The 27,411-nt window shown below is 40.8% G+C and overlaps 1 protein-coding gene across 1 annotated transcript in view; it reads right to left on the reverse strand.

Annotated features, from left to right (window-relative positions):
• The window catches only part of PTPN14 (protein tyrosine phosphatase non-receptor type 14), a 1,716,286-nt gene that overhangs the window by 300,960 nt on the left and 1,387,915 nt on the right, over positions 1-27,411 (reverse strand). Inside the window, exon 11 of the mRNA XM_044061300.1 lies at positions 12,954-13,041. Within this exon, the coding sequence (XP_043917235.1) occupies positions 12,954-13,041 (88 nt within the window). The remainder of the gene's footprint in view (positions 1-12,953; positions 13,042-27,411) is intronic.

The following is a 27,411-nucleotide window of genomic DNA, read 5'->3' on the forward strand; positions in this document are numbered from 1 at the left end:
GGGGGGGAGCATTGCTTAGATTGCCAGTTACAGCTCTGTATGGGGAAAGACTGTGATACATGAAGTTCTAGCCCTTTATTCCTGTCTCTCAACACAGTGAAATGGAGATACTGCAGTCTGTCTGGCTGTGTAAGCCAGTATATTTTCACTATTCACATTCCTTTGTTTAAAATGTATACATTTTGCCTGAAGTGCATATATCTGAAGGTTTTCTTCTCTGCCTAGCTAATCAGCCTATATTATACATGTACATAATACTTTTAGATGTACACATTTTTACTATTTTGTTACTGTAGCTTTAACTGTCTATAAATGTATCATCTTGTCCCTTATGACCTGGGTTATGGGTGAATAGAGTCTGATGAGCAGTTCACTTACCAGATTAACAAGTAATAAATCAGTCAACAGATTTTTTTTTATTTTATTTATTTATCATTATTTTACTCTACTGAGGTAAAGAAATCTTTACTTTAGGTTCAGTATGGATTTATAAAATCATAGCATTATATTATAGAGATAGATATGATAAATCAAAAATTATATATAGTGGACTGTAGCAATATAGTCTGGTAACCAAAACTTGTGAAAGTACCGTTATTGTTTACAGTATATAGAATTACAGTGGTCTGTAGAGTAGAGGGCCCAGCACAGAGAACACGACAGATGTGCAAGGGATGGTTAAGAGTGGTAACTGTGGCTGCAGTGTAGGGTAAGAAGGACAGGGATCAGCACAAGGATCCCGTTGGCAGCCCAGAGCCAAAACTGATGAGGACAGGGAATGCTAGGCTTCAGGGGGCCATAGCCTCAGTCTACCATTTCATCAGACTCAGGACTCTCACAGACTTCCATTTGAGTGGCAAAACATCTTGCTCCTATAACTCATCTCTGGCTCCTATAACTCATCGGTTGATGACTGCAGGAATGTTTAGAAGGGTGCCTTTCAGTGTTCCAATAACTTTTTTTTTCATAAACAAAAACATCTTTATTAAATTATCCCATTCTATACAGTAATCCTGTTTCTAAGCCTTCTTAAATTAGAATTCCTCATCAGTCAAGGAAGTACACTGCCACATCTTCCTGTACTAGATCAGTCCAGACATTTAAGAGGAGGCCTCCTTGTGCAAAGAACATTCAAAGAAGCATCAGTAGTTTTGCTTGCTTTGGGGTCCCTTCTTAGTCTCCCCAAAGACCAGTGTTGCCAGAAGATACTCCAGCACTCCTGAATATCTGAGACTGACGTGCCATCACTGGGACATGTTGGGCTTTGATATATTCAGGGAAGGCCATGTTTTACATTTGCTTCTTATGCTTCACAGCACTGCCAAAGACTCCTATTTGGGACCAGATGGTCTCATATAAGTTTTCAGAAAGTACAGTTGTGTACACTTACCACAAATGTAGATGTTTGAGTGTATTCACTGTTGCAGTCATCACACTTGAGTTTTCTGCCTGCAGGTAGCCCTCAGTCAGCCCGAATACCAGAGACTTAGTATTTTTGCGTCGGATGCTGTCGCTTCTTCCATGATGTCAAGTTGTCAGGGGTATAAAAACAGGCAGCCAATGCCATTACATCAGTTTTTCTAGCCCCAAATGCCACGAGCCCCCAAATAGGGGGCTAGTAAATGGTGTGGAAAACACCACCAGTAAAAAAGTAAATACCCATACCAGTAGGAATAGCCATAGAGAGGAGAGACAAAGAGACAGAGAAAAACAGGGGGCTGGAGGGTGGGTAACCAGGACTGCAACAGTGAATACACTCGAACATCTACATTTATGGTAAGTGTACACAACTGTACTATGTTCTTCGTGTTTCACTGTTGCAGTCATCTCACTTGGGTTGATTCCCAAAGGTGAGGAAGGGTGGAGGCAGTCAAGAAGAGTTAGGGTTGGCTAGTAGGTCTTGAAAGACTGCTGTAGCAAATCCTGTCCTGGATTTGGAAAAGATCGGCAGGTGGTAATGTTTGGTGAAGGTGTGTACAGAACTCCAGGTAGCAACTTCCAGTATGTCCCTGGTAGGGACTCCATTGAAAAATGCTGTAGAGGCAGAAGTAGCCCTAGTGGAATGTGTTCTGACACCCTGAGTTGGTTTTCCATGGTGCTTGTAGCAGAAATGGATACAGTGTGCTATCCATTTGGAAATGGTTTGTTTTGAAATGGCCTTGCCTTTTGCTCCTGTTGCAAAGCTGACTAGCAGCTGGTCAGATTTTTCTGAAAGGCTTAGTCCTATCAAGGTAGAACCTGAGCTGTCTGTGCACGTCCAGAAGAGTGCAGGATCCTTTCCCCTTTATTCTGAGGATTAGGGAAGAAGGTAGGCAAATGGATGGATTGGTTGACAGCCACACTGGACACCACTTTACACATAAAGGAAGGGTTAGCCCTGAGGGAAACCCCATCATGAAGGGTTCCACAGCCATCAGTGCTTGTAACTCAGACACTCTTCTAGCTGGTGATGGCTAGAAGCAAGGCTGTTTTCCAAGAGAGGAATTTTACCTCTGTTGAAGGAGCAGGTTCAAAAGGGGGAAAGTGTGAGTTTTTCCAGTACAAAGTTAAGGTCCCAAGCAGGGGTGGGTGCTCTCCTTGATTGCTTTAAGATGTTTGTTCCTCTCAGGAACTGTTTCTTCCATCTTTTTAAGAATTTCTTCTGCTTTGGTGCCAAACAAACAGTCCTTATTCAAAGGAGCATCTAGTAATTTAGATTTGACATGAACTGGCAAGGTCTGCTCCTTCAGCCAAGCATGTCTTCTCAGTACAGAGCCAGTGACTGCTGTGGGCCACACTGCAAAGTATGCTTACTAACTTGGTTTGCAGAGTGCATAAGCTCCTGCAATTCTTTATTTTCTGAACAATCTGGAAAGGTTACCACTTTTTGTTTAATAAGTTCCATAATATGATGCTGGTACTTCAGCGTGTGAAACTAGCAATTCAATGCCCTGATAGCAAGAGTTGCAGAGGTATATACCTTTTTACCACATCTGTCCAAATTTCTGGAATCTTTGTCTGAAGGGGTAGGAATTTTGGCTGTAGTAGCCTTAATACCTTTAAGTCCCTGGGAAATGATCTCTGGATCAGCAGTAGGATTCTTTAAAAGAAACTTGTGAAAATCAGGTACTTTGTAGTACCTGTCTGGTTGTCTGGTTTCCTAGGGGCCAGAGGTAAAATGTCTGGAGTAAGACTGGATTCCATAAAAACATCATCCACAACATCCAGGACAGGAAGTAAAGCTAAGGGCCTGTGCTGAGGAAATTCTAAAAATTCTCTGAGTCTCTTTTTGGACTGAGGATAGTCTTGACATTCCCAATGGAAATGCTCTCTTAAGGTATGTAAGGTTTCACAGAAAGAAAAATCCACTGGAGGGGAGGCACAGGGAATGGATTCCTCTGCATCTCAATCCTCATATGCAGATAAGGGCATGTCTTCATAATCAGAAAGAACAGAGCCATCGGACTCCTGATCTGTAGAATCTGTAGGGGACTGTGTTCTAGGACTCTTAGCAGGGGAAGGCTGGCTTCCCCTAATCAGTGTAATAAGGTCTTCAGCCATTCTAAGCATTTGTTTTTGTGGCCTGGGTGCTTAAGCATGCGCTTTGGTCGTCGGTTTTCTAGGTGTAGTGTGTACTCTGGGCCTAAGAAACTTGGTAGTTTTGGTCAAAAAAGAAGTCGTCAGTTTAATTAGAACATTGGTAGGATGAAAAACTCCTTCAGAAGCCGGTGCATGCACAGCGGCTCTGGACTCATCTAAGGTCGAGACATTCGCTGGTTCCATTGTCAAAGAAGCATCTCGCAGCATACTGGACTCTGAATGGGTCTCAGCAGAGACCTGCGAATCCACAGAAGCAGGCATCAGGGGCTGCAAAGGTGCCTCACTGAGTACCGTTGGACTGGCGACTAGCTTAATGGTAGCGTCGTTGGCAGTTTTGGACCTATGCGGTCTGTCTCAGTCTTTATCCTTACATTTTTTCAGAAGATCGGTAGTCGATGGCTTACCAAAGCCATTTCAGAATACGGAGATCGAGAGTGAAAGAATTTAGCGACAAAGATAGCCCGACGACGAATTGTTCATGTGTTAAACAAGGCACAAAACCAACAGTGAGGGACGTCGTGGTCTGGGCCTAAACAGGTGATGCAGTAAGAATGAAAATCTCTGTGAGGGACTTGCTTTTACAGGCAAGACCATTGTTAACTTTTTCTGACATCAGTTTAGAGCAAGAAAAAAGGATCCCCAACAGGGTACTTAGCTTTAGAAGACTTCAGAATTATTCACTCGAAAACGAAAAATTCAGGTAGAGGCCGACCGGCACTTGCGAACTGCTTCAGCTTCAGGCTCCTCCTCAGCAAGAAAGACTGATATAATGGCATCGGCTGCCTGTTTTTATATCCCTGATGCCCTGATGTCATGGAAGAAGTGACAGCATCCGATGTAGAAATACTAAGTCTCTGGTATTCGGGCCGACTGAGGGCTACCTGCAGGCAGATAACCCAAGTGTGATGACTGCAACAGTGACACATGAAGAACATCAGTGCCAATACTGTAGTGAGTAACAGTTATGATTTCATGAACTGTGAAATCCCCAGCTTAATAGAATTCAGAATTGTCTGTTTTCTGCATATAGAAATGTGGACTCACATATTTGGCTAGGGTGGAATACTCAGATCTTGTGCTTCCCAGTTTTTTTCTGCTGCTCAGGCAGTTTACATTCCAGTGCTAGTGTCCATGATAAGAAAGTACTGATGTTCAAGATCTAAAATGCCAGAACATTCCAAGTTTTGTTAAAGTTGTCAGATCACTTGCTAAACTAGACAACAGTGAAGTCTATATGGTCTAGGAAAGAAGCATGGTATAAAATTGGACAGAGAAGCTTTAGCTCTACATCACATTTCTAAGGATGCCTGTGGGGGGAAGCCAACATACAGACACAAGCAAAATGTTCCCTCATACAGTCCTAGGTCAGTGCTAAACCAATAGGAAAAAGGCCCCTGTAGTCAGATATTGCTGGAAGTCTACTCCTGCAAGGTCTGTCCATTAGGTGGCCATGCCTTCTTCTCAAGTTATGATGCCCCACTCAGCTTGCAAGATATTGTTGTGAAACCCATCAACCTTTAAACTGAGAAGTGTAAAATCTGCACCCCTGATAACCACCTTGACAGTCAATCCCATGGTGTCCATAGAGTGCCTCTCTCTCTCCCTCCCTGTCATGGTTTGGCAGTACTTTGTTGTCTTTTTGGCCCCCCTCCCCCAAGTCTTTCTGCAAAGACTTGGTTGTACTACTCAGAAATGAAGATACTTCCCTTTAAACCTTCCACTACATCACTCAAAACTCACCAGTTAGGCTTCATCAGACTCTCATGATATCCTTTGCCAACTGTCCCCATGTGGATCACCCAAATGACAGTGGATTTGTACACTGTTTGACTTTTGCTAGGACCTCTCCAGGCACGTGTTGGAGCACACCCTTAAACAGCATGTGACCCCATGCAGTCCTCTCATGACCCTCTGCCACATTAAGCATGCACTTCACTTGGCAGTGTTTCCCCAATATCTGAAACCTAGGCCATCACTTGTCACAGCTAGTGTTTGGGTGGGTCTTGTTTAGTGTTCTGGAAAGAGGTCTTTATTTATGAGATGGACAAAGATAAGGAAACCTCTCTTTCCTACAACTCCCCCCAAATGACCATTTACTTAAGACAATGAGGTTCACTAAGGAGTGATCTGTAACTTCTCTGCTATTTTCCTACAAATGTTTCAATCAGTTTCTGGTCAAGAAGGATAAAGAACTTAGGCCTTCCCCTTTATGGGGTCTGGCCTGAAAGATGACATTTTTGTAATGTGGAGCTTCTCCACCTGAGTTTAATTTGCTGACAAAAATGCAAATTGTTTTAGGCCCTAATGGAATAGAATGACAGCCTTATTTATTTGTTATTGGCTAGGTTAGTGCCACTAAACATGTGGATTATTTCTGGTTAGGCCCAAGATGGTATTTATATAAATAGAAGGAAACTGGGGTAGGGTGCCAGGGAAATTTCCTTACACTTTGGCAGGATGCACTACTGCATTCTGTCTTACAGAGAAGAGAGTAGTTTTATGAGTGTGAGCTGGTGAAAGAAATGAAAACAGAGTCACCTGAAAAGTTTAAGGTGGAAGTAACTGAATCTTCATTGTCTGGCTTGCTGTCTAAAGTGCTCTTGTTTTATGTCTCTGATGCACTAGCGTAGTCAAACCAAGGAAGATATGAGCAGGCTACATGCATAAACAAAGAGATTCCCCACTAACAGGAAATTTCTAATGATGTGCTGCAAACAACACAACAGCTGCATTACCAGCTGATGATGTCTCAATGTACATTTACAGGGAGGGAGGAAAGCAACTGGAGAAGTAGAGCCTACTATCAGAAAAGCAGTTTTCAGAAGAAGTTTGGCCAGTGACTTTACAATCCCACTGTTTGTGGAGAAAAGAAAATATCTCATTGGATGAAGCTAATGTCCTAATTTTTGAAAACAGAGGTACCAGATGAGTATGACTTTTGATCAAACATTTTGCATCTCTAAGGGTTCTTTCAGTTGGTATTACAGCATTAAATTATTTGGAAAGGGAGACGTTTTTTAATGTTTTTTTTAAATGTCTGGAGTGTTTTAAAAAAGCTGTAACAATTCTGAAAAAAGAAAAGTAGAAACAGTAATTGTAGACATTGGGCCGGATTAATTACCAGCTACACTAAGTGTAGCCATCATGTATGCAGCGCTCACATGATAGCATACTATTTTGTATTCATTAAATGGTTCTACACTAAGTGTAAAGCTGCCAAAGGGTAAACAGCAGAATATGCTAATTAAAGCATACATTGCTGAATTACATGCTAATTAAACAATCCAACACGGCGGAGCTATTCATGAAGCTATAAAGCAATCATGTACACTCACTGTAGCCATTTAACCTAAAATCTTTGGATTACAGGCATTTTTAAATATACAAAAAAAAATGTTAGCAGTTGCTGCTGCATTAGAAAGCTGTATGTCTAACAGGCTTTAATTAAAGTTGATGCTGTTGCTGCCAGACCTCTGCCAAGATGTAGAATAAGGGTTTTTATATCCTGTTTCACTTAGTATGGACTGCATGACACAGAACATTGTACAGTAAAACCAGGTAGACAGAGGAACAGTATAGTAAATATGCAATATGTTCCCACCCTCATCTGAGGCCTGTTTAAAAAAAAATGATTAGCCTGCTGAGTAGTCCCATAAGCAAGTAGTTATATATCCCTGAGATGAGACATCCATTACTGGCACAAGGTGGTGGTGGTGGGGGGGGGGGGGGAGAATACATGAGGGCAAGCTTAATGCCAAAGAAGTAAATGTAATTATTGAACTATATTGCTTAGTTGAAAGTTTTTCAATATTCACACTTATGTTGTCCAAAATGTCAGAACCAACATCAACGATTCTGTATGAATCATCTGCTGAGGTGTCAGTGATCTCTGACAGTGAACAGGAATGGTGGTGTCATGTTTAGCAGCCCACCCCCCGCAGTCATATATTCCTGGACAATTTCACCTGCCCCACATATCACATACGTTATTATGACTCTAACCCTAGCTAAGGTTTACTGATATGTATGGACAACAGCTCTAACAACCATTGCATAGTTGAAAATCTGCACCCAAGATACGGTCACAGGAGTACTTGTCACCTCTGCCTCTTTATAAGAGAACGGAGCCATGTTGACTTAGTGCCTGGATGTTAACTTTGTTCTCTGTGGCACTATATGTCATTTTACTGTGTGCAGATGTCTTGGGCACCATAGCCTTGTGCAAGTTGAAAAATAAAAGAAACATATAATACACAATGAAGACACAAGCGATTGCTAGCAAAACAGATATGTACGTATGAATGTATGCAGCCATCATTGAACAAAATAATTAAAAAAAATAAAGTTCCATATTAGTACACAGAAGTACATAGATCCCCCCTCAAAAAAAGTAAAAAAAATGAAAAGCAAGTGTACAGGTCATGTAAGGAAGACAACAGCAGTGTAGCTGAGTAGTACATTGCAGCATTAACCAAAGCAATGTACACCTTTCCAGTACAAATGACAATGTGTTCCTGGATTTCCACTTGAGTGGAGGGTGAACAGTTATTTATCACATGGTTAACTCATTTGTGGGCTGAAAATGTCAAACCCCTATCCTTCCTAGAAAGTGATACAACATTCTTCTACGATAACTTGTGAGAGGGACATAGAAAATGTTCCATAATGTCATGTTACACTCTTCACAAACATTTGTAATGTACCAAATAACTGATATATATACCTATGCCACCAGCAAGGGGAAAAGAATGCATACACTTAGCTATAGGTGCATTGTGAATGCAATCCATCTGTAAGGCTGAAATACAGCATTTTGCTAAAAAAAAAAAAAAACAGCAACTTACCTTTGCATCAAGTTAGTTTTGGCATTAGAAACATATTTTGCAAGCAATTAGCAGCATGCTGCACTCTGGATAAACAGTCTCCCCTACCACTATGCACATTCTTTTGTCAACACAACTGCCTTGACATAGTACAGATTCAGCCCTGGGAGTACTGTGAATATGCAAGTGAGGTGTGAACTCATTAGCATTCATGAAGTCCAAAGTCTGCACTAAGTGCAGGATTTGTAACCATGGTGTAAGGACATACGCACTGTACCTCTGTAAGGACAAGCACTGATAAGTGTTACCTGCAAAGTGCTTGCAAGTGTGAATGATTAGTCTGACTGTAGTATCAATCAGGGTGTGTCAGGGAGAAGGAACTTACAAGAAAATTTGTGACTGCCATTGACTGTCTTAGGAGAGGAACATTTCTAAAACTGACATGAAATGTTTATGACAACAGTTTCTGCCTCTCAATATAATTGTGTCTGCAGTTCTAATGAAGTAGATTACTCATTGAAATGTATATCAACTGCAAGGCAAAGTATAAAGCAGTCTTGTTAGAGAAGCACAGATCTAGGAATGATGTTCACAAAATAATGAGAAGCAAAGACATGTATTGTTCAAATGTTTTATTTTGCATTGTGCGAGAAAAGATTATCTTCTCTGTTGTCAGTATCACTGCCATCCACACACCTAACTGCAGATTACACAGGACAAAGTTCAGGAGAATTTTCTGTTGCACCTGTAATGTCACTTGAAACTATGTCACATACTGAGTGTTAAAAACCTGTTTTTATTTTCACAATACAATGTGTGTGGCACATAGTGAAAAGTGTCTGAACTGTGTCTTGTGAATGCACTGGTGTCTTGGGCTTCTAATTCACATATGGTAGTGTCCATGTGAACATAATGACATTTAATTAGCACATGTTCATGTTGAAACACAACCAAACTGAGTAAATATCAGGACTATACCTTTTAACTACGTGTTTCATCAGAAGTGTAGCTGGCTCAAATAGCACCCTGAGCTGGTATTGTGAACCAGTGCCTCAACCCCTCCACTCTTCAAGTGAAGATCAAAAAACAAAATTGATATTTCTTTTACAACCACACCAACCAGGTGGCCAGATGGACAACACTCCCCCTCCTGTGCCAGCCATTCAAGTCCTGTTTGTGTTGTCTGCCACCAACCCTACCTCAACATAATTTCTTTTAAACTGTAGCAAACAGTTCCAACAGTTTCTACACTGTTTGCATGAAGCGCTATAGCTCTTATGCTTTAGTTTTTAAAAAATTCTCATTTTTAAACTGTAACAAGCTGCTTGCTACAAATGTTGCAAACATTTGTTACAGTTTATACCCTGCCTGCATGGAGTGCTATATCTGTCATGTTTTAGCTAAAAATATAAATCTTCTTTTAAACTGTAGAAAACAGTTGCTGCAGATTATACCCTGCCTGCACAGAGCTCTATAGCGCTCAGGTTTTAGTTAAAACAACAGATTTTTTTTACTTTTAAACTGCAGGAAAATGCTTGCTATAATGTAGCAAGTAGATGCAATAGTTTAAACCACACACAGAGTGCTACAGTGCTGAGGTCTGACCGCAAATGCAATACCAGCTTTTAAAAGCCAGGATTGCAACAATGAAAGATTGGGATTTGGTAACTGTGCCCCCAACACTTTGTGCCCAGGGAAGTTGCCCCTCTCACCCCACCCTAGGTATGATACTGTGCTTCATAATGTTTCCTCCATTTCAGCAGCCTTTTTTTATTTTCTCTTCATTGTTTCTGCACTGTTTAACATTGCACACTCTGGACTGACAGTGGTTCCCATCAGTGAACTACAGTTCACTGCCTAAAGAAAAAAGAAAATTTTAATTTAGGCTGCCTTCTGTACTACAAACAAGCCTGGTGGTGATGTGTGGTCATCAGTACTCTGGATAGCACTCAATGAAGAAAATGCACCTGTCAAGTAACTTTCTCAGTAGCATAAGGTGTGAATACAGTGATCTTAGAGGTAGAAAACAGCTGATGCAGGATCCAAATCCAATGAAATGATAACTTTAAAGAGGGGAGGGTCTGAATACATATACATATTTACACACATTTTGTGAACTCATTGTGCTGCTGTTTGAAACTCAACTATTTCCAGTTTTGCTAACAACATGTGAGCTGTTGTCTATCCCCTTTACCATTACTTGGTAGCACCTACAGTCCTGATAATGTATGCCAAAAATTAAAGTTCTGATGTGTAGAGGAGATGTTAAAAGGATGGATGTGTCGCTATAATGCACTTTTTGCTCTAGTCATTGATATGAATATCCTATGCTTGAATTAAGTTTCCCTTTCAGCTTTTTTTTCTCTCTCTTTTTTTTTGTAATGCCTTTTGCATTTGCTCTCTGCTCATCAGCATGCATACACAGTTCACTTCCTAAACAAAAAAGTGAACATTTTAATTTGGGCTGCCTTCTGTAGCACAAACAAGCCTGGTACTGGTGTGTGGCTATCAGCACTCTGGATAGTACTTAGTGAATAAATTCCATCTCTTGGTTAGCTATCACTGTAGCACAACATATAACTGAAGTGACTGGAGAAAATAAGACAGGTGATGCAAGGTTCATATCCAGTTAATTGATAATTTACAGAGGAAGGTCTGAATACATATTTGTATACATTTCAGATCACTGTTGTGTAAAACGTAACTATTATCAGTACTGCTAACGGCACATGAGTTACTGTCTGTGCAATTTCTATTGGTTATTAACTACTTGTCTGATAATGTGCCACAAAGTTTTGATGTTGCAAGGAGATGAGAGAAGGATGAATGTGTCACTTGAATGCACTACTTGCTCTGGTTACTGCTAGATAAATCCATTGACTGAATTCATTCTACTGTCAGCTTTTTTCTCTGTCATTTTTTTATAATACCTTTTGCATTTGCTCTCCATTCAACAGTGTGCAAATACGGTTCACTTCCCAAGGAAAAAAGTGAAAATCTTAATTTAGGCTGCCATCTGTAGCAGCAAACAAGCCCGGCAGCGGTGCACAACCAGCAGTACTCTGGATAGGAATCTGTGAATAAATTCAACCTGTCAAGCAACTTTCTCTGTGGCACAAGGTGTAAGTGCAGTGATCAAAATCAGAGAAGACAGCTGATTTAGGGTTTGAATCCGGCTAACAAATACCCATACACACTGGGTCAGAATGCTGTCACCACATTTTGCTTAGAAATGTCATAGTAAATGCACATCAGTATTATAACTATGTTTATTACAAGAAATGAGTCATTACTGCTTGACATAGGAGCCCAGTGTAATGTGTGTAAATTATGTTAAACATGACAATGATGATGATACTTAATGTCAAATGCACATGCACAAGTATGATGTGCACAACATTTTTGTTTAGATTGCTGATTTCTCACATACCCTAAGTATATGCCTATGACACTATGTGTTAATGAAGTATGTATGTCTCCTAACCCAGCATGTCTTACTCAGGTCATGATAGTGCAAATCCTAACCTACCATGTCTTACTCAGGTCATGCAACGGCATACTTCTGAGATGAATTTACAAGCACAAACACTTCCTTTCACACAGAAATGTAGTCCCATGACTAAGTAAAGGCACAGACATACAACCATCTCTTAATTATTTCAACATTCGGTCTTAAATAAGTATAATGTTTTACCCCCACAAAAATTGTGACACTAATCACAGAATCATAAATAGACCATTCCGTGTGTCACATGTATATTTTCAATTAAATATTAGCTCATTTTTTAATGTGTTAAGCATCAACTTTGGCCCTTTACAGATGAACTTACACTGTCTACAATGGCCACATTTCATTAGTCCTATTCTATTGCTTGCACTACCATTGAGGATGGATGGATGGATTCACCCAACGTTTCTAGGACTCCTTCAAAGCAAATAAAACAATTCCATTTCCCTTCCATGATACTTTTTAAAGTGCTGGTATCAGACCCATACTTGAATATCATTGCTCTTCTGAAGTTACCACTGTTAACAGATGCTTTTTCTGAAGTTAACAGAACTGTTAATAACTACTAGCCCTTCCCCCAGAACTGACAGTAACTTTGAAAATGTAGACATGAATTAGAGAAAGTAGTTTATGCAGTTGCTACAGTTCAAACCACACACGGAGCGCTACACCTCTCAGTTTTGACTGCAAATGCAATCCCAGCTTTTAGAAGCATACTCATTTGTTAAGTGCAAAAATGTCTTCCATGGTCAGCATTACAGGGAAATAATGGACCTTTCAAGAGTATGTCTGTGTGAGGCTGCACAAAAACCTCTGAACAGTCCATTATTTCTCCCTAAAGCCCACCACATCAAGCATTATAGATCACATAGTCAGGTGTCAGATAATTACCAGAAACAGGAAAAGTAATGGCCTACCAACATACCTAACTGATACAGGTTGTCCCAGTTTTGATGACCACCCCAACATCTTTCTTGCCACAGCCAAAGTATCACAACAACTGCAGACACTTGCATTCTATCACAAATCACATCAATACTTACAACATGAAAAGGTATGGTCTCTTCTTTGCTTGTCAGCTCAACAGCAAATGTAGATTTGTTATGCGTGAAGGTCCCAATATCACTCCACCTATAAACAATGCAAAATAGTTCAACAGAATACACAAGTATGTCATAGTTTAGCAAACTAAATCAGGCACTGAAATTACTACAGTTAATTCACTTTGTTTATTTCAGGATAAAAGGAAGTTCACACTATTGATCAATCTTTTTATGCAGAAAAAGTTTATTTACGAAAGAAAGTGCTTACTTTAAAAAAATCTATATGCCATACTACATTCTGTTTTGTGATCTTTGACCCGTTTTATGGCATTTTTCTGAAAAAAATATCATTGCACTTGCGGATGCTTTGTAAACTCATATTTACCATGTAAATTTAAAATACAAGGATGAAAAATACATATTGGTGTTACTGACTGCAGAAAAAGAAATTTAATCAGATTCCAGCAAATCATCAATCTGCCTGAAAGCTTGCTATCTGAATAAGCAGCTGTAGAAAAAAAAATCATAGCATGTGGTTGTACTTGTATTGGTACAAAGAAAAGGGCTGAAAGTTCCCAACAGGCACCATTAACCTTAAAATAATACATACAAATGATATACTGATTAACAAGCCCAGTGGCCCCATTGAACATGCATGAGTATTGCAGCTAGACCTTCTGCAAGTTGCTTTCACATTTCTCTGCCCGGCCCTTTGTCCAATCATCTCATGTACCCCATCCCACAACATCTCAATTACCTTCACTTGACTATTCCATCCCTTCTGATGTGATCAAGTGCTCCCTGAATCACTCCATGAAATTGTATCTTTTCTTTCCTTCTTTTTTTTAATAAGGCCTGATTCACCTTCCTGCCAATGTTAACTTGCTCCTTTCCTGTGTTGTTCTAGCAGTTGGCACAGACGGTTAAGGCTGTGAGTACAGGTCCTATGGTACAGGGTTTGATTCTCTCAGCCCTCATTTGTCTGCTGTGTGACCTTGAGCAAGCCCCTTAAAGTACAGTTGTGTACACTTACCATAAATGTAGATGTTCGAGTGTATTCACTGTTGCAGTCATTATATCTGGGTAATCTGCTGGCAGGTTGCCATCAGTCGGCCTGAATTCCAAAGTCTTGGGTCCTGCGTCAGTTGCTGTCTCCTCTTCCATGAAGTCAGGGGTAAAAAAACATGCAGCCGACGCCATTTTCTTTAGTTTTTCTTGCCCCAGATGTCAGGTGCCCCCAAAAAGGTAGCAAAATTATGTATGTATAAATACATGCATCAATATAAACTTTACCTTCATCTACAAGCAAATACGCCACATAGATTGTAGAAGATAGAGAAGGAAAGATAAACTCCAGAATGAAAGGGGGATGGCGGGAGGGTAACCTGGACTGCAACAGTGGATACACTCGAACATCTACATTTATGGTAAGTGTACACAACTGTACTATGTTCTTCGTGTTTCACTGTTGTAGTCATTACATTTGGGTAGAATCCCAAAGCTATAGTTGGGTGACTGGAGCTAAACAGCATTAGGTGTAGCTATAAGGCCCTGCAGAACTGCAGTGGCAAAGCCTGCCCTGGACTTACAGTAGAGAGGCAAATGATAATGCTTTGTAAAGGTGTGAACAGAACTCCAAGTAGCAGCCTCTAGAATGTCTTTGGTTTGTACTCCTCTGAGTAAGGCTGCTGAAGTACCTGCAGCTCTGGTGGAATGAGACCTAATGTCCTTGGGCACAGGTTTACCACGGTGTAAGTAGCAGAAACAAATGTAGTGGCTTATCCACTTTGAAATAGTCTGCTTTGAAATAGCCTTTTCTTCTGATCCTGCAGCATATGTCACTAGTAATTGCTCAGTTTTTCTTGAAGCTTTAGTCCTGCTCAAGTAGAATCTTAGCTGTCTGTGCATGTCCAAGGAATGCAGAATTCTTTCCCCCATGTTCTGTGGATTTGGATAAAAAGGTTGGCAGATGAATGGTCTGGTTAAGAGCCACAATGGAAACCACCTTAGGCATAAATGTAGGATTTGTCTTCAGAGACACCTTGTCTGGGTAAAATATGATAAAGGGCTCTACAGCCATGAGGGCCTGTAGCTCTGAAACTCTTCTTGCTGAAGTAATTGCTAGTAGCAGAGCTGTTTTCCATGATAAGAACTTTAGATCAGTGGTAGCAGCTGGTTCAAATGGAGGCAGGGTGAGCTTTTCCAACACATAACTGAGGTCCCGTGCAGGTATTGGTGATCTTCTAGGAGGCCTTAAATTTTTGGATCCTCTAAGATACTGCTTTAGTAAAGGATGAAAAAAGATTGGAGGCTCTGTATTGTAATGAGCAGAGATGGCGGAGGCATGAATTTGTATAGATGAAAAAGATAGGCCCTTCTCAAGCATCTCAGTTAAATATTGTAATATCTGAGGAATATTTGGTTCTGCTGTATCAGTTCCTTGTGCTCGATTCCAAGCACAGAATCTCTTCCATTTATCAGCATAAGATTTTCTAGTACTTGGCTTTCTGGCTTCCAAAATGACATCCATCACAGCTTTACTGAGAGGTGTTGCTTGTATAACTACATGATCAGCCATGCTGCCAGGTTCAGTGTCTGGTGTTGATTGTGCAGGATCTGATTGTTTTGCTGGGAAAGTAGTTGAGGTCTTTGAGGTAAGGTCCAAGCTGGGTATTGAGACAAGTTCCTTAGGATTGGGTACCAGTATTGGAGGGGCCAGTCCGGGGCAATTAGTACCATCTTTGGTTTCTCTTGTCTGACTTTTAGGAGGACCTTGGGAAGAAGAGGCAGAGGAGGAAAGACGTAAACTGATAGGTTTTTCTAACTGAAGTATAAAGGGCGTCCACTTTCCATGCTTGTCTGTGATAAGTCTTTGTGCAGAATCTTTTCAATTGGTAATTTTGAGGAGAGGCAAATAGATCTATGTCTGGGCTCCCCCATTTCTTTGTTAACATGCTGAAGACTTGTGGATCTAGTTTCCACTCGTGAGGATCCATAAGGTTTCTGCTTAAGTCATTACAGCCAAGTGACGTCTCCAGGCGTTTCTGCAGTTACTGCCTACTGCGCCTCTAGGCGTCAAATATTGTCTGTTCATATTTGCATTAATAATTCCAAAACCATGCTACATACAAGGTATCAGAATATTTTATCTTGAAGCATACATGATGGCAAACACAACTGTATTGCTATATGACCTCTGTCAATGACTGTTTGTTAGAACTCTAAGGTAATAACTTCATTTTTAAAGTCTGAAGCCACACTCACTGGGAGTTAAAGGTACACACTTCATAGGGCTGTACTGGAGGGAATGAGTTTGCCAGAGTATTTTGCTTTCCTGGCAGGAATTGAGCTTGAAGAAGTATTTGGAAAGTTAAAGCTGTGTCCCACAGTGTCATGGCTAATCTGCAAAGGGGGTATGAGTGTGTGCCCCTCTGCTTGTTTATATACCACATGACCATGGTGTTGTCCGTCTTTATCAGTAATTGTCCTGGATGAAGTAAGTCCTTGAAGGCTGTTAGGGCATTTTGAACTGCTAGCATCTCTTTCTGGTTGATATGTAGATGCATTTGTGTTGGGGTACATATGCCCTGAATGCATCTTCCTGCCATGTGGGCCCCCAGGCATAATCTGATGCATCTGTTGTTAAGGTTTGGCTGGCAGTGGGTAAAGTGAAGGTCAGTACCATGTTTTGGTGACATGCCTTTGCCCACCATAGAATCTCCTGTTGTAGGCAGGGAATGAGAGGAATCATTCTTTCTAGACTGTGACAATGTTGACTCCATAAACTTTTTTAGGCACCACTGCAGTTTCTTCATATGCAGTCTTGCATATGGAATCAGTAGAATGCAGGATGCCATGAAGCCCAAAGCCTGCAGAATTTATCTTGCAGATAACTGGGTTTTTGTTGCCATCAGTTTGAAGTAAGTAGTCAGTTGCCTTTGCTTGTCTGGCATGAGGTAAGCCATCTGGGCAGTTGTACTCAAGCTTGCACCCAGGAATGTTATCTTTTGAGAGGGTACCAGTTGTGATTTCTTTTCGTTTATTGTGTACCCTAGGCATGTTAGAAGCCTTTTCACAAACGCCAGGTGTTGAAGAAGAATGTCCTTGTTCTCTGCTTGAATGAGACAGTCATCCAAGTAAGGATATATTTGAATACTTCTTTGTCTGCACAATGCAATTACTGGTGCCAGGCATTTTGTAAAGACCCTGGGCGCAGTAGATAAGCCAAAGGGCAGTGCAGACAATTGGTAATGCATTAATCCATTAATGCATTAACCCACATCAGCTGAACTGTGTGAACCAGTCTAGCTACTTGCACAGGACTGCCAGCAGCCAATAGGTCTGGCCCTCTTCACTACTCTACTCTAGACTTTCGACTACCTTTTTTTATACTTCTATCCTCTCTTCCCTCTCACCTTTCCTCCTTTATTAGCCACCTACGAGTATATCAGTGATATATATACTCTCTCAGGCCACTAGGTGGCATCCTTTGTTCTTTTAAATCTGCTCCTTCCTGATTTATTACAACACATACCCCTTTATCTCTTGATTTGGTGTCTGTACCTCTCCCTATCCTCTTTACCTCCTTTCTTACTCTCAGGACCCTGCTATACCAAATCCTACTACTCCCCTGTGCTCCAAACCTTAACATATTCATAGGTTTGACTCTACCCTTCACATACCTTATAACTATATACTTATTTTCTTACCTACCTGCTGTTTTCCTCTCCTTACAGATTGTTTTTCTCTGTGCCACACCACTCCTTTGGCTCTTCCCGCTCCGTTCGCCCTGCGGGCTCACTCCGCTCCCCACCCTGCCCCCAAATCCCACCCGCCCCTAGCACCTCTACCTTTATACCCTCATAGACACACCCCTCTTAATCTATCCCCACCCCTTCTAGACCTAGCCCCTCCCCACTTCGCCTACCTGCCCACCCTACCTTCTAAAACCAGCCCCTCCCTTCACCACTTATCTTCTCTCCTTCCCACTCTTCACACTATCTTCCCACTCTATTTCAGTTATACATTCTCTAAACATGTCTAACCAATGCCAACCTTTGCTACTTATATCCTTCCTAACCATCTTCATCTCTACTTATTTCTCCACCTCTTATGAACAAGCCCTTCCTTATACTCTAACAATTCCACACAAAGTAACCCAAATATCCCCCCTAGCTCTAACAATTACCTATCTCAACACCATCCACAAAACTTCCTACCTCCAAGCTAAATATCACCGACTTTCTCACATCAAATATCCTACTCATAGCCTTAAAAAACATTTTTACTACTACCACAAAATTTCTCAATCTTACAACCCTATATTAATCTGCTCATTAATACATGGTGATATCCACCCCAACCCTGGCCCTAACTCACCCCTACCATTCTCTAAAAGCCACCAACTATTTACAAGACCAACACCATCTACCAAACCCCCCAAATCACTCTCAATTGCTCAATTAAATATACGAAGCATCTGTAACAAAATACCACAAATCCATGCCCTCCTAGATGTCCAACAGTTTGATATACTCTGCCTAACGAAACTTGGCTCAAACCTACAATTAAAGATAATGAAATCACCCCCCCTGGCTATAACATACTCAGGCAAGACCGCTTAAACAAAAAAGGTGGTGGGGTAGCAATTCTGTATAAAACCGGATTGCAAATAAGCAAAGAAAATCATACTCTTCCATCTGATAATAATGTAGAAATAATTATTTCCAAACTTCAGCTCAACCCTCACAAAACAGTTAACATTATCTGCACCTATCTTCCCCCAGGAAAAATCCCACTATTTTAGAAGACCTATTAAATTGGCTTTCACTAAATCTCCTCAAGAAACTATTCTTTTAGGAGATTTTAATATTGACTGGAATTTATGTCAATACACCAATCCACCCACTCTTATTAACCTACATGGCTTTACTCAAACCATTAACTCCCCAACAAGAACAAACAAACAAAATAACAAAGAAAGTATACTTGACTGGATACTTATAAACAGTCCCCAGCTAAAGTATACAACAGGGACTCTCCCAGATGACCTCAGCGACCACTCTCTAACATATATCATCAGGCATAAAACAAGTTTAACCATCCCCACACAAGTCATAACATCCCGTAGCAAAAAATTCCTAGATCCCATTCTGTTTCAAAATGAACTTATGCAAGTTAATTGGTCATCTCTTAAATCTCTCCCTATAGACGAAGCGGTTAACTACTTCAGTCATACTTTTCTGACAATCCTAGAACATCACGCTCCAATGCGTTCTATAAGAATTAAATCTAAAACAGCCCAATGGCTTTCTAATGCCACCAGGAATCTAATCCTTAGTAGAAACAAAGCCTGGATAAAATGGCGCACCTCTAAAAATACAACTGATCGCCTTATTTTCAGAGAACAAAGAAATTTAACAAAAAAAGCCATTCTACAAGACAAGAAGAACTTTTATACTCAGCTACAACAAACATCCCTACACCAACCACATAAATTCTGGACCGCCATTAATACACTGCTATCACCAGGAAAAGTTGCCACACCAAATCCTATTGATTCTAACCTCGACTGCCCATTACAAACGGCTAATGCCTTTAATACTTTCTTTACCTCTGCCATTCTAAAGCTAGCTAACCAACAAAGCCCTGATACCTCCAAACTGCTAAACCAAGGTCCCACTCCCCCCCCATTCCACCTCAAACCCATACCCACCACATATATATCATCCTTACTTCAAAAATTAAAACCTACAACTCCCTCAGCCGACAAGTTACCAGCAGAATTCCTTAAAATTGGTGCAAAAGCCATAGCTTACCCCATCTCCATATTGATTAACAGGACCATAAAAGAAAGCACAGTTCCATCATTATGGAAAATCTCTTATATTATCCCACTATTTAAAGGTGGTGACTCTACTGAGTATTCTAACTTTCGTCCAATAGCATTATTATCACCACTTGCAAAAATAATGGAGAAATGCATCCACAAACAGGTACTAAATCACCTGCTAAATAATAACCTCCTAGCTAAGTGCCAACATGGTTTTCGCCCTTTCCATAGCACTACTACAGCCTTACTTTCCTTTATCGACTCAATAAATAATAACCGCAATAATAACATACCCTCTTCAGCCTTCTTGTTGACCTATCCAAAGCCTTTGATATGGTCAACCACAAACTTCTCCTCCATCGTCTAAAGTCCCTCTCTTTTGACAATACAGCCTTAAATTGGTTCACATCTTATCTGAATAACCGCAAACAGGCAGTACTCTGGCATAACCATCTCTCTGATCTCCTTCCCACCTCTATAGGAGTTCCTCAGGGCTCTATCTTAGGCCCTCTACTATTTTCCATCTTTATAAATGATCTTTACCTAGCTACTCCTCTATCAACTTGCATTCAATATGCTGATGATACAACCATTATCTGCTCAGCCTCAACACAGTCAGAACTTTATTCCCTTACACAAAATACCTTCACTACCATAGAGCAATGGTTCTCCAACCACTGTCTCCTCCTTAACCCAAAGAAAACCAAACTCCTGATTTTTACACCCACCATTTTGTCTCCCTCCATTAATTTCTCTCTCACAGCCAACAATGGCATCCTTATCTCCCCAGACAATAACACCAAACTACTAGGCATTACAATTGACAACCAACTCAAATTTGACACACACATTGACTCTACAATAAAATCAACTAACAGAAAACTAGGCTCTCTGTATAGAATTAAATCTTTCCTTACTCCTGAAGCCAGAACCACTATAGCTAGAACCCACTTAATCTCTTCCCTTTTATATGCCTCCCCAATCTATACAAACCTTTCTAAATATAATCTTACCAAACTAACTACGTCTTATAATAATATTGCCAGATTTGCTACAGCATCTCCATATAGGACTCACCATTGTTCTAACCTTAAAAAACTAGGTTGGCTAGAATTACCTAACCTTATACATTTTAACCAACTTACAATTGCCCATAAAGCTCTTTACCACCCAGACAATACCCCAATGCTCTCCACCCTCATAAAACCCTATAGCAATCTGAAAAACCTGCGCTCCTCCAACAAAATACTGATTCATACTTCTCTTTCTAAGAACTCAGCAGGTGACTCCACATTCTCAAACTCAGTTGGGAAACTATGGAATCAACTACCTCAAGACCTCGCCACTCAAACATCAATCCCACTATTTAAAACTAAACTTAAACATTTCTTTTCCAACCACTGGCTTTGCTCTTGCAATAACCCAGACTAACCTTTCATACCTCCCTACTATGAGATTCAATATCCACTCTCTCTTTATCTCGTATACCTAACTCTCTACATAACTCTCTACAAAGCTGTTTCTATTACCTCACTTCTAATAAAGGAACTAAATCTCTACTTTCCATCTTCTTTTAAAGATGTATTAGACTAACTAGGTACTTTATCTGTACTGTCATATTGTACACTTTTCTAAGTAATAGAGAGACTTCTTACTGTACCTCATATTTGTACTCAAATGTTCTTAATTCTAACAGAAGGTTTAAAGAATATGTTATTAGATATTATTTGTATATGTTGATATATTTCTGATAAAGTTTTTCTTTTAGTCTTACTATAGTAGTACTGTAGAGGAGCTTTTCTCCCTGGGCCTCCACTGAAAATGGACATGTATCCAGTTGGACTAGCCCAGTTAACAAATGTAAAATAAAATAAAATAAAATAAAATAAATCCAGCCTTGAATCTGAGGTATCTTCTGCATGATTGTCTTACTGGGACATGCAGGTATGCCTCTTTTAGGTCTAATGTCACCAGCCAAGCATTCTTGCCCAGCTTGGGCAGAAGCTGCTGCAAAGTCAGCATTTTGAATTTTGGAATGTCCAGGTATGTGTTCAAAATCGATAAACCCAGTATTGGCCGCCAGACCTTGTCCTTTCTGGGTACCAAGATCAGTCTAGAGTAAAAACCTTGTTCTTTTTCCTGTTCTGGTACTGGCTGAATGGCCCCCATATCCATGAGGGACGTAACCTGTTTCTGTGCCTCTGCTCATTGATTTTTTGGCAGATCTGGCCAACTGTTTGCCATTGGCAGATTATGGAAAGGGAATCTGTATCCCTGTGATACTATGTCTAGCACCCACTTGTCCTGGGTTATTAACTGCCAATTTTGAGAAAAAAGTGCTAATTTTCCCCCTAAAGGTGCTGCCAAAAGATAAGTGCTTGGTGCAGGTAGAAGGAAGTCATTGGGACTGTTTTCTGTAGGTTTGCACTTTATTTCCTCCAGATTTGGAGGTAGAAGCGCCCCATTCCTTTGACCTGTATGAATCTTGCGCCTGGTATCTGGAACCCTTAGGGTGTCTGGATTTGCCCCTTTGAGCTCTGTCTGACACAGGAAAGGACCAATTTTTTGTAGGCCAGTGTCTACTGAATCTTGGTGGCTGCACTTGTAAGAAGTCTTTTACAGTTTGCATAGACTTTGCTTTGTCTTCCATTTTTTTTAAAACCTCTTTTGACTTAATTCCAAACAGAGTATCATGCTGTAAAGGTGCATCTAAAAATTTAGCTTTAACATGATCAGGCAAATTCTCAATCTGTTGCCTCAATACCTGTTGCCACAACTTTGTCCTCCTGCCCGGACTACTCTCCTCACACACAGGTACCCTCTCCCACTAAACACCTATCGCGTGTCTCCTTGGTTCCTGGCGTCTGCTCTGAATTAACCCCACCATGGTGCGAATGCACAATCTGATACTCTGCATCAGCTTTAACTAAAATGGACTTTAAGGGTAAAAGCAATTATCCTGATATTAATTCTGCTTTAACTAAAAAAGGATTACAGGGCAAAAGCTATATCCATACAGTGATTAAACCTACCAAGATTAAGTTCTGTAGGCTGCAAACTCAACAGTACCTTTCTGAATTTATATGTATTTTATCCTTACCCTGCAATAACTCCGGGGTCTTGAAGTCGTAAGGTCCTTTTCAACCTTTGGAGCCTACATCAGTATCCTACTGAAACTAAGGCCCTGCAACCTCCAGGTAGGTTTTCTGACGTCAGGGAGTTTTCATATTCCCCGCCAGATTCCGCCATCTTGTTGCCTCAATACCTGTTGCCACAACTTTGTCCTCCTGCCCGAACTACTCTCCTCACACACAGGTACCCTCTCCCACTAAACACCTATCGCGTGTCTCCTTGGTTCCTGGCGTCTGCTCTGAATTAACCCCACCATGGTGCGAATGCACAATCTGATACTCTGCATCAGCTTTAACTAAAACGGACTTTAAGGGTAAAAGCAATTATCCTGATATTAATTCTGCTTTAACTAAAAAAGGATTACAGGGCAAAAGCTATATCCATACAGTGATTAAACCTACCAAGATTAAGTTCTGTAGGCTGCAAACTCAACAGTACCTTTCTGAATTTATATGTATTTTATCCTTACCCTGCAATAACTCCGGGGTCTTGAAGTCGTAAGGTCCTTTTCAACCTTTGGAGCCTACATCAGTATCCTACTGAAACTAAGGCCCTGCAACCTCCAGGTCGGTGTATTCCCCACTCCGCTTCGCCCTCGCTCGGGCTCGCTCCGCGCCCCACCCTGCCCCCATATCCCACCCGCCCCCACTACCTCTAAGTTTATAGATACATCTAGCCAATCCCACCTCCCTCCCCTCCATCTGCAGCAGTCTGCTGATTAATAACTCCTCCTCCCACACACTCAGCCATCCCTCTCAACTAACCATGCCCTCCAAATCCTCCCACCCCACCAATTACCATTTACTCACCACCATGGGTAAAACCAAGTATTCCTTTATCTTTTCACTAACTCTACTCCTTTTCATCCCTTACCTTTTATCTCGCTATGAACACCAAACACTATTAGGAATTCCATTCCCCAATACCCACACTACCTTTTGCCTACACCTAACACCTAACCTTATAGCTCCTTCTTCCCTTATTGCAAAACCTCTAGGCCTTAATCATATTCTACCAACCCTCCACTGCCCTAGACCATCTCATAATAAATCTAACCTTAAGATACTCTACAAACTTCAAAAATTTTTGGATCACCTAAAACTATGTATTACTCAACATGGTGACATTCATCCCAATCCAGGCCCCACCACTCATCTAGACCCTGCCACCTCAATACTACCTCACACTCCTAATACCTCCCTCCTCATCTTTCACCTCAACCTAAGAAGCATTAACAACAAAGTACACAGCCTACATGCTATGATAGCCACGCACTCCCCAGACATCGTGTGTCTCTCAGAAACTTGGCTGAAACCATACAAAGGATGAAGAAATTCTCCCACCTGGCTATAATATTCTTAGGAATGATCGAATTACCAAAAAGGGTGGGGGAATAGCTGTAATGTTTAAAAACAGACTTAACATCATTAGGAACACATTGCACCCCCCCCCAGGTCTCTAATATTGAACTTATTGCACTGAAGATCTGCCTAAACTCCCATAAATGTATTAATCTAGTAGTAATCTATATCCCACCAGGGAAAAACCTTGAAAACCTTGAGCTTACTTTAAGTTGGTTAGCCGCAAACTACCCTCAGGAAACCATTATACTAGGGGACTTTAATATTGACTGGTCCTACTTCTCTGCCAAGACATATCCCCACCCAATCAATCTATATGGCTTCTCCCAAAATATCACAGCTCCTACCAGAATTGGTAGCACAGCAAAGGAGAGTATCATTGACTGGATTCTCACCAATAAAGCTGCTAACAATTATTCTACCGGTACCCTCCCAATGACTTAGCGACCACCTTGTCACTTATATTATAAAGCACAAGCTTTGTACTTCCAATCCACCCCTACATAAACTTATTAGAAACAGGAAAAAGTTCAACCTAGATCTATTCCTAGCTGAACTAAAATTCTGCAACTGGTCTACCCTAACCTTGCTTCCCTAGCGAGGCGTGTCATACTTTAATGACACTTTCCTAAACATCCTTGACTCCCATGCTCCAAATCGATTAATTAGAACTAAAAATCGCGTAGCTCCCTGGCTTACAAGAGAAACCAAAGCAAAAATCAAACTGTGACCAGGCTTGGAACAAATGGCGGGCCACCAAAACTCCCCTAGATCGTATTAAATTTCAATCACTCAGAAACTCCACGAAATCAGACATCGCTAGAGATAAAAAACAGTACTTCTGTCACCTCCAGGACAAACATCAGACTAACCCAAAAAAGTTCTGGGCTGGATTCAACAACCTCCTCCATCCTGGTAAATCCTCTACCCCTATACCCGAGAAACTTACTAGTAATAAACCTGAAGAGATAGCCAATGCCTTTAACATTTTTTTTACGGAGACCATTCAGTCCCTTGCCAATCATCTACCCACCTCTTCCCCATCATTAACTCTTCCTCCTGACTCACCTCCTTTCTCCTTTAAACTACAAACAGTATCCACCTCCTATATTCGTTCCCTACTAAAAACTGAAACCATCCACCCTTGCGGCCGATCGTCTCCCAGCGGAATACCTCCAACTAGCCTCTGATGTCATTGCCTACCCCATATCAATTTTGATTAACAGATCCATAACCGAGGCCACCGTCCCCCCCATTTGGAAAATCTCATATATCATTCCACTTCACAAAGGAGGCTCCTCCACTGAAACATCTAACTATAGGCCCATCGCAATACTTTCTCCAATAGCAAAAATTTTAGAACGGTGTATTCATAAACAACTCCTCCACCACCTCACCCTCAATAATCTGCTATCATTTACCCAGCATGGCTTTCGCCCCCATCACAGTACTACTACTGCCCTCCTCTCCTTTGTCGACTCAATAAACAACAACCGTAACAATAAACTTATCTCCTCTGCGCTCTTTCTTGATCTATCAAAAGCTTTCGATATGGTAAACCATCAGCTACTACTCCATACCCTGCAAACCTTTCATCTGGACAACTTGACACTCAACTGGTTTAATGACTACCTTTCTGGTCGGCATCAAGCAGTCCTATGGCATAATAGTCTATCCCAACTACTCCCTAACAACACTGGCGTCCCACAGGGCTCTATACTTGGCCCCCTCCTTTTCTCTGTTTTTATTAATGATCTTCACACAATCATCCCTAGAACCACTTGTATACAATATGCGGACGACTCCACCCTGATCTGCTCTGATCTCTCTCCAGAAACTCCAAACCGCCACCCAACTATGTTTTGCCAAAGTTGAAAAATGGTTCTCTGACCTGAAACTCATACTTAACCCAACTAAAACCAAGTTACTCCTATTTTTCCCCTCGTCTATCACTCTCCTACCCCCTGAGCCACAACCTGGAAATTCTAGGTCCTTTTTTGTCGAATCCTTTAATGGCACCATCATTGAACCTGTCTCCCACACCAAGCTATTAGGTGTCTATATTGATCATAAGCTCAAATTTGATATGCACATTGCCCAAACCATCAAGTCAGTTAACAAGAAACTAGGCTCAATGTACAGAATCAGGAACTTTCTCACTCCTCATGCTAGATTAACCATTGCCCGCACTCATCTCCTTACCACTCTACTGTATGCCTCCCCTATATTTTCCTTCCTCAATAAACGTGAGCTCAATAAATTTTCTACCACCTACCACCATATAGCCAGATTTATTACAGGAACACCCTATCGCACCCACCATTGCCTCAACCTCAGGAAACTAGGCTGGCTAGAACTGCCCAATCTTCTTAAATTCAATCAACTCATCGAAGCATTTAAAATTATAAATCAACCAGACAAAACCCCCTCTCTGAGTAAAATCCTTACCCCTTACACCAACTTAAGTTCCCTTAGGTCTTCAAATAGTAACCTAGTATTAACCATCAAATCTAATAACTTGGGCGGCGACGCTCTTTATGCTAACTCTATTGGAAAACATTGGAACTCCCTTCCTAACTACCTTAGACTTGTTCCATCACTTAACCAATTCAAAAACAATCTCAGAGAATACTTAAAGTCCCACTGGTTGTGCCCATGTCTAAACCCAGACTAATTCCTATAGGTTTCATAGTTCCCTTCACTCTTCTCACTCTAAAGCTCTTCTCTACCATTTGATTTTCCCCAATTGTACCCATGTCCTTACACCACTTTAGCCTGTCCTGTCACCTCCTTAGCTTAGCATTTTTTTCTTCTACCTTCTATATATAGATGTCATACTGATTTGTTATCCTTATAATGTTGTATCTCTAACTAATTGTAGTGTGTTATTTTTCTCACTATTGGAGCTTTTCTCCTCGGGCCTCTACTGAAAAAGGATATGTATCCAGCTAGACTAGCCCGGTCAACAAATGTAAAATAAATAAAATAAATAAATAAATAAAATAAATTCTGTTCCTTTAGCCAGGCATGCCTCCTAATCACAGATCCAGTAACTGCGGCCCTGCAGGAGGCCTCTAAGGAATCAAAACCACATTGCAAAGTATGCTTTTCAACCTGTTCAGCTGCATGCAAT

This window comes from Protopterus annectens, chromosome 1.part0, assembly GCF_019279795.1.
Source record: "Protopterus annectens isolate FY-2018-M chromosome 1.part0, PAN1.0, whole genome shotgun sequence".
In the NCBI taxonomy this organism is placed as follows: Eukaryota; Metazoa; Chordata; order Ceratodontiformes; family Protopteridae; genus Protopterus; species Protopterus annectens.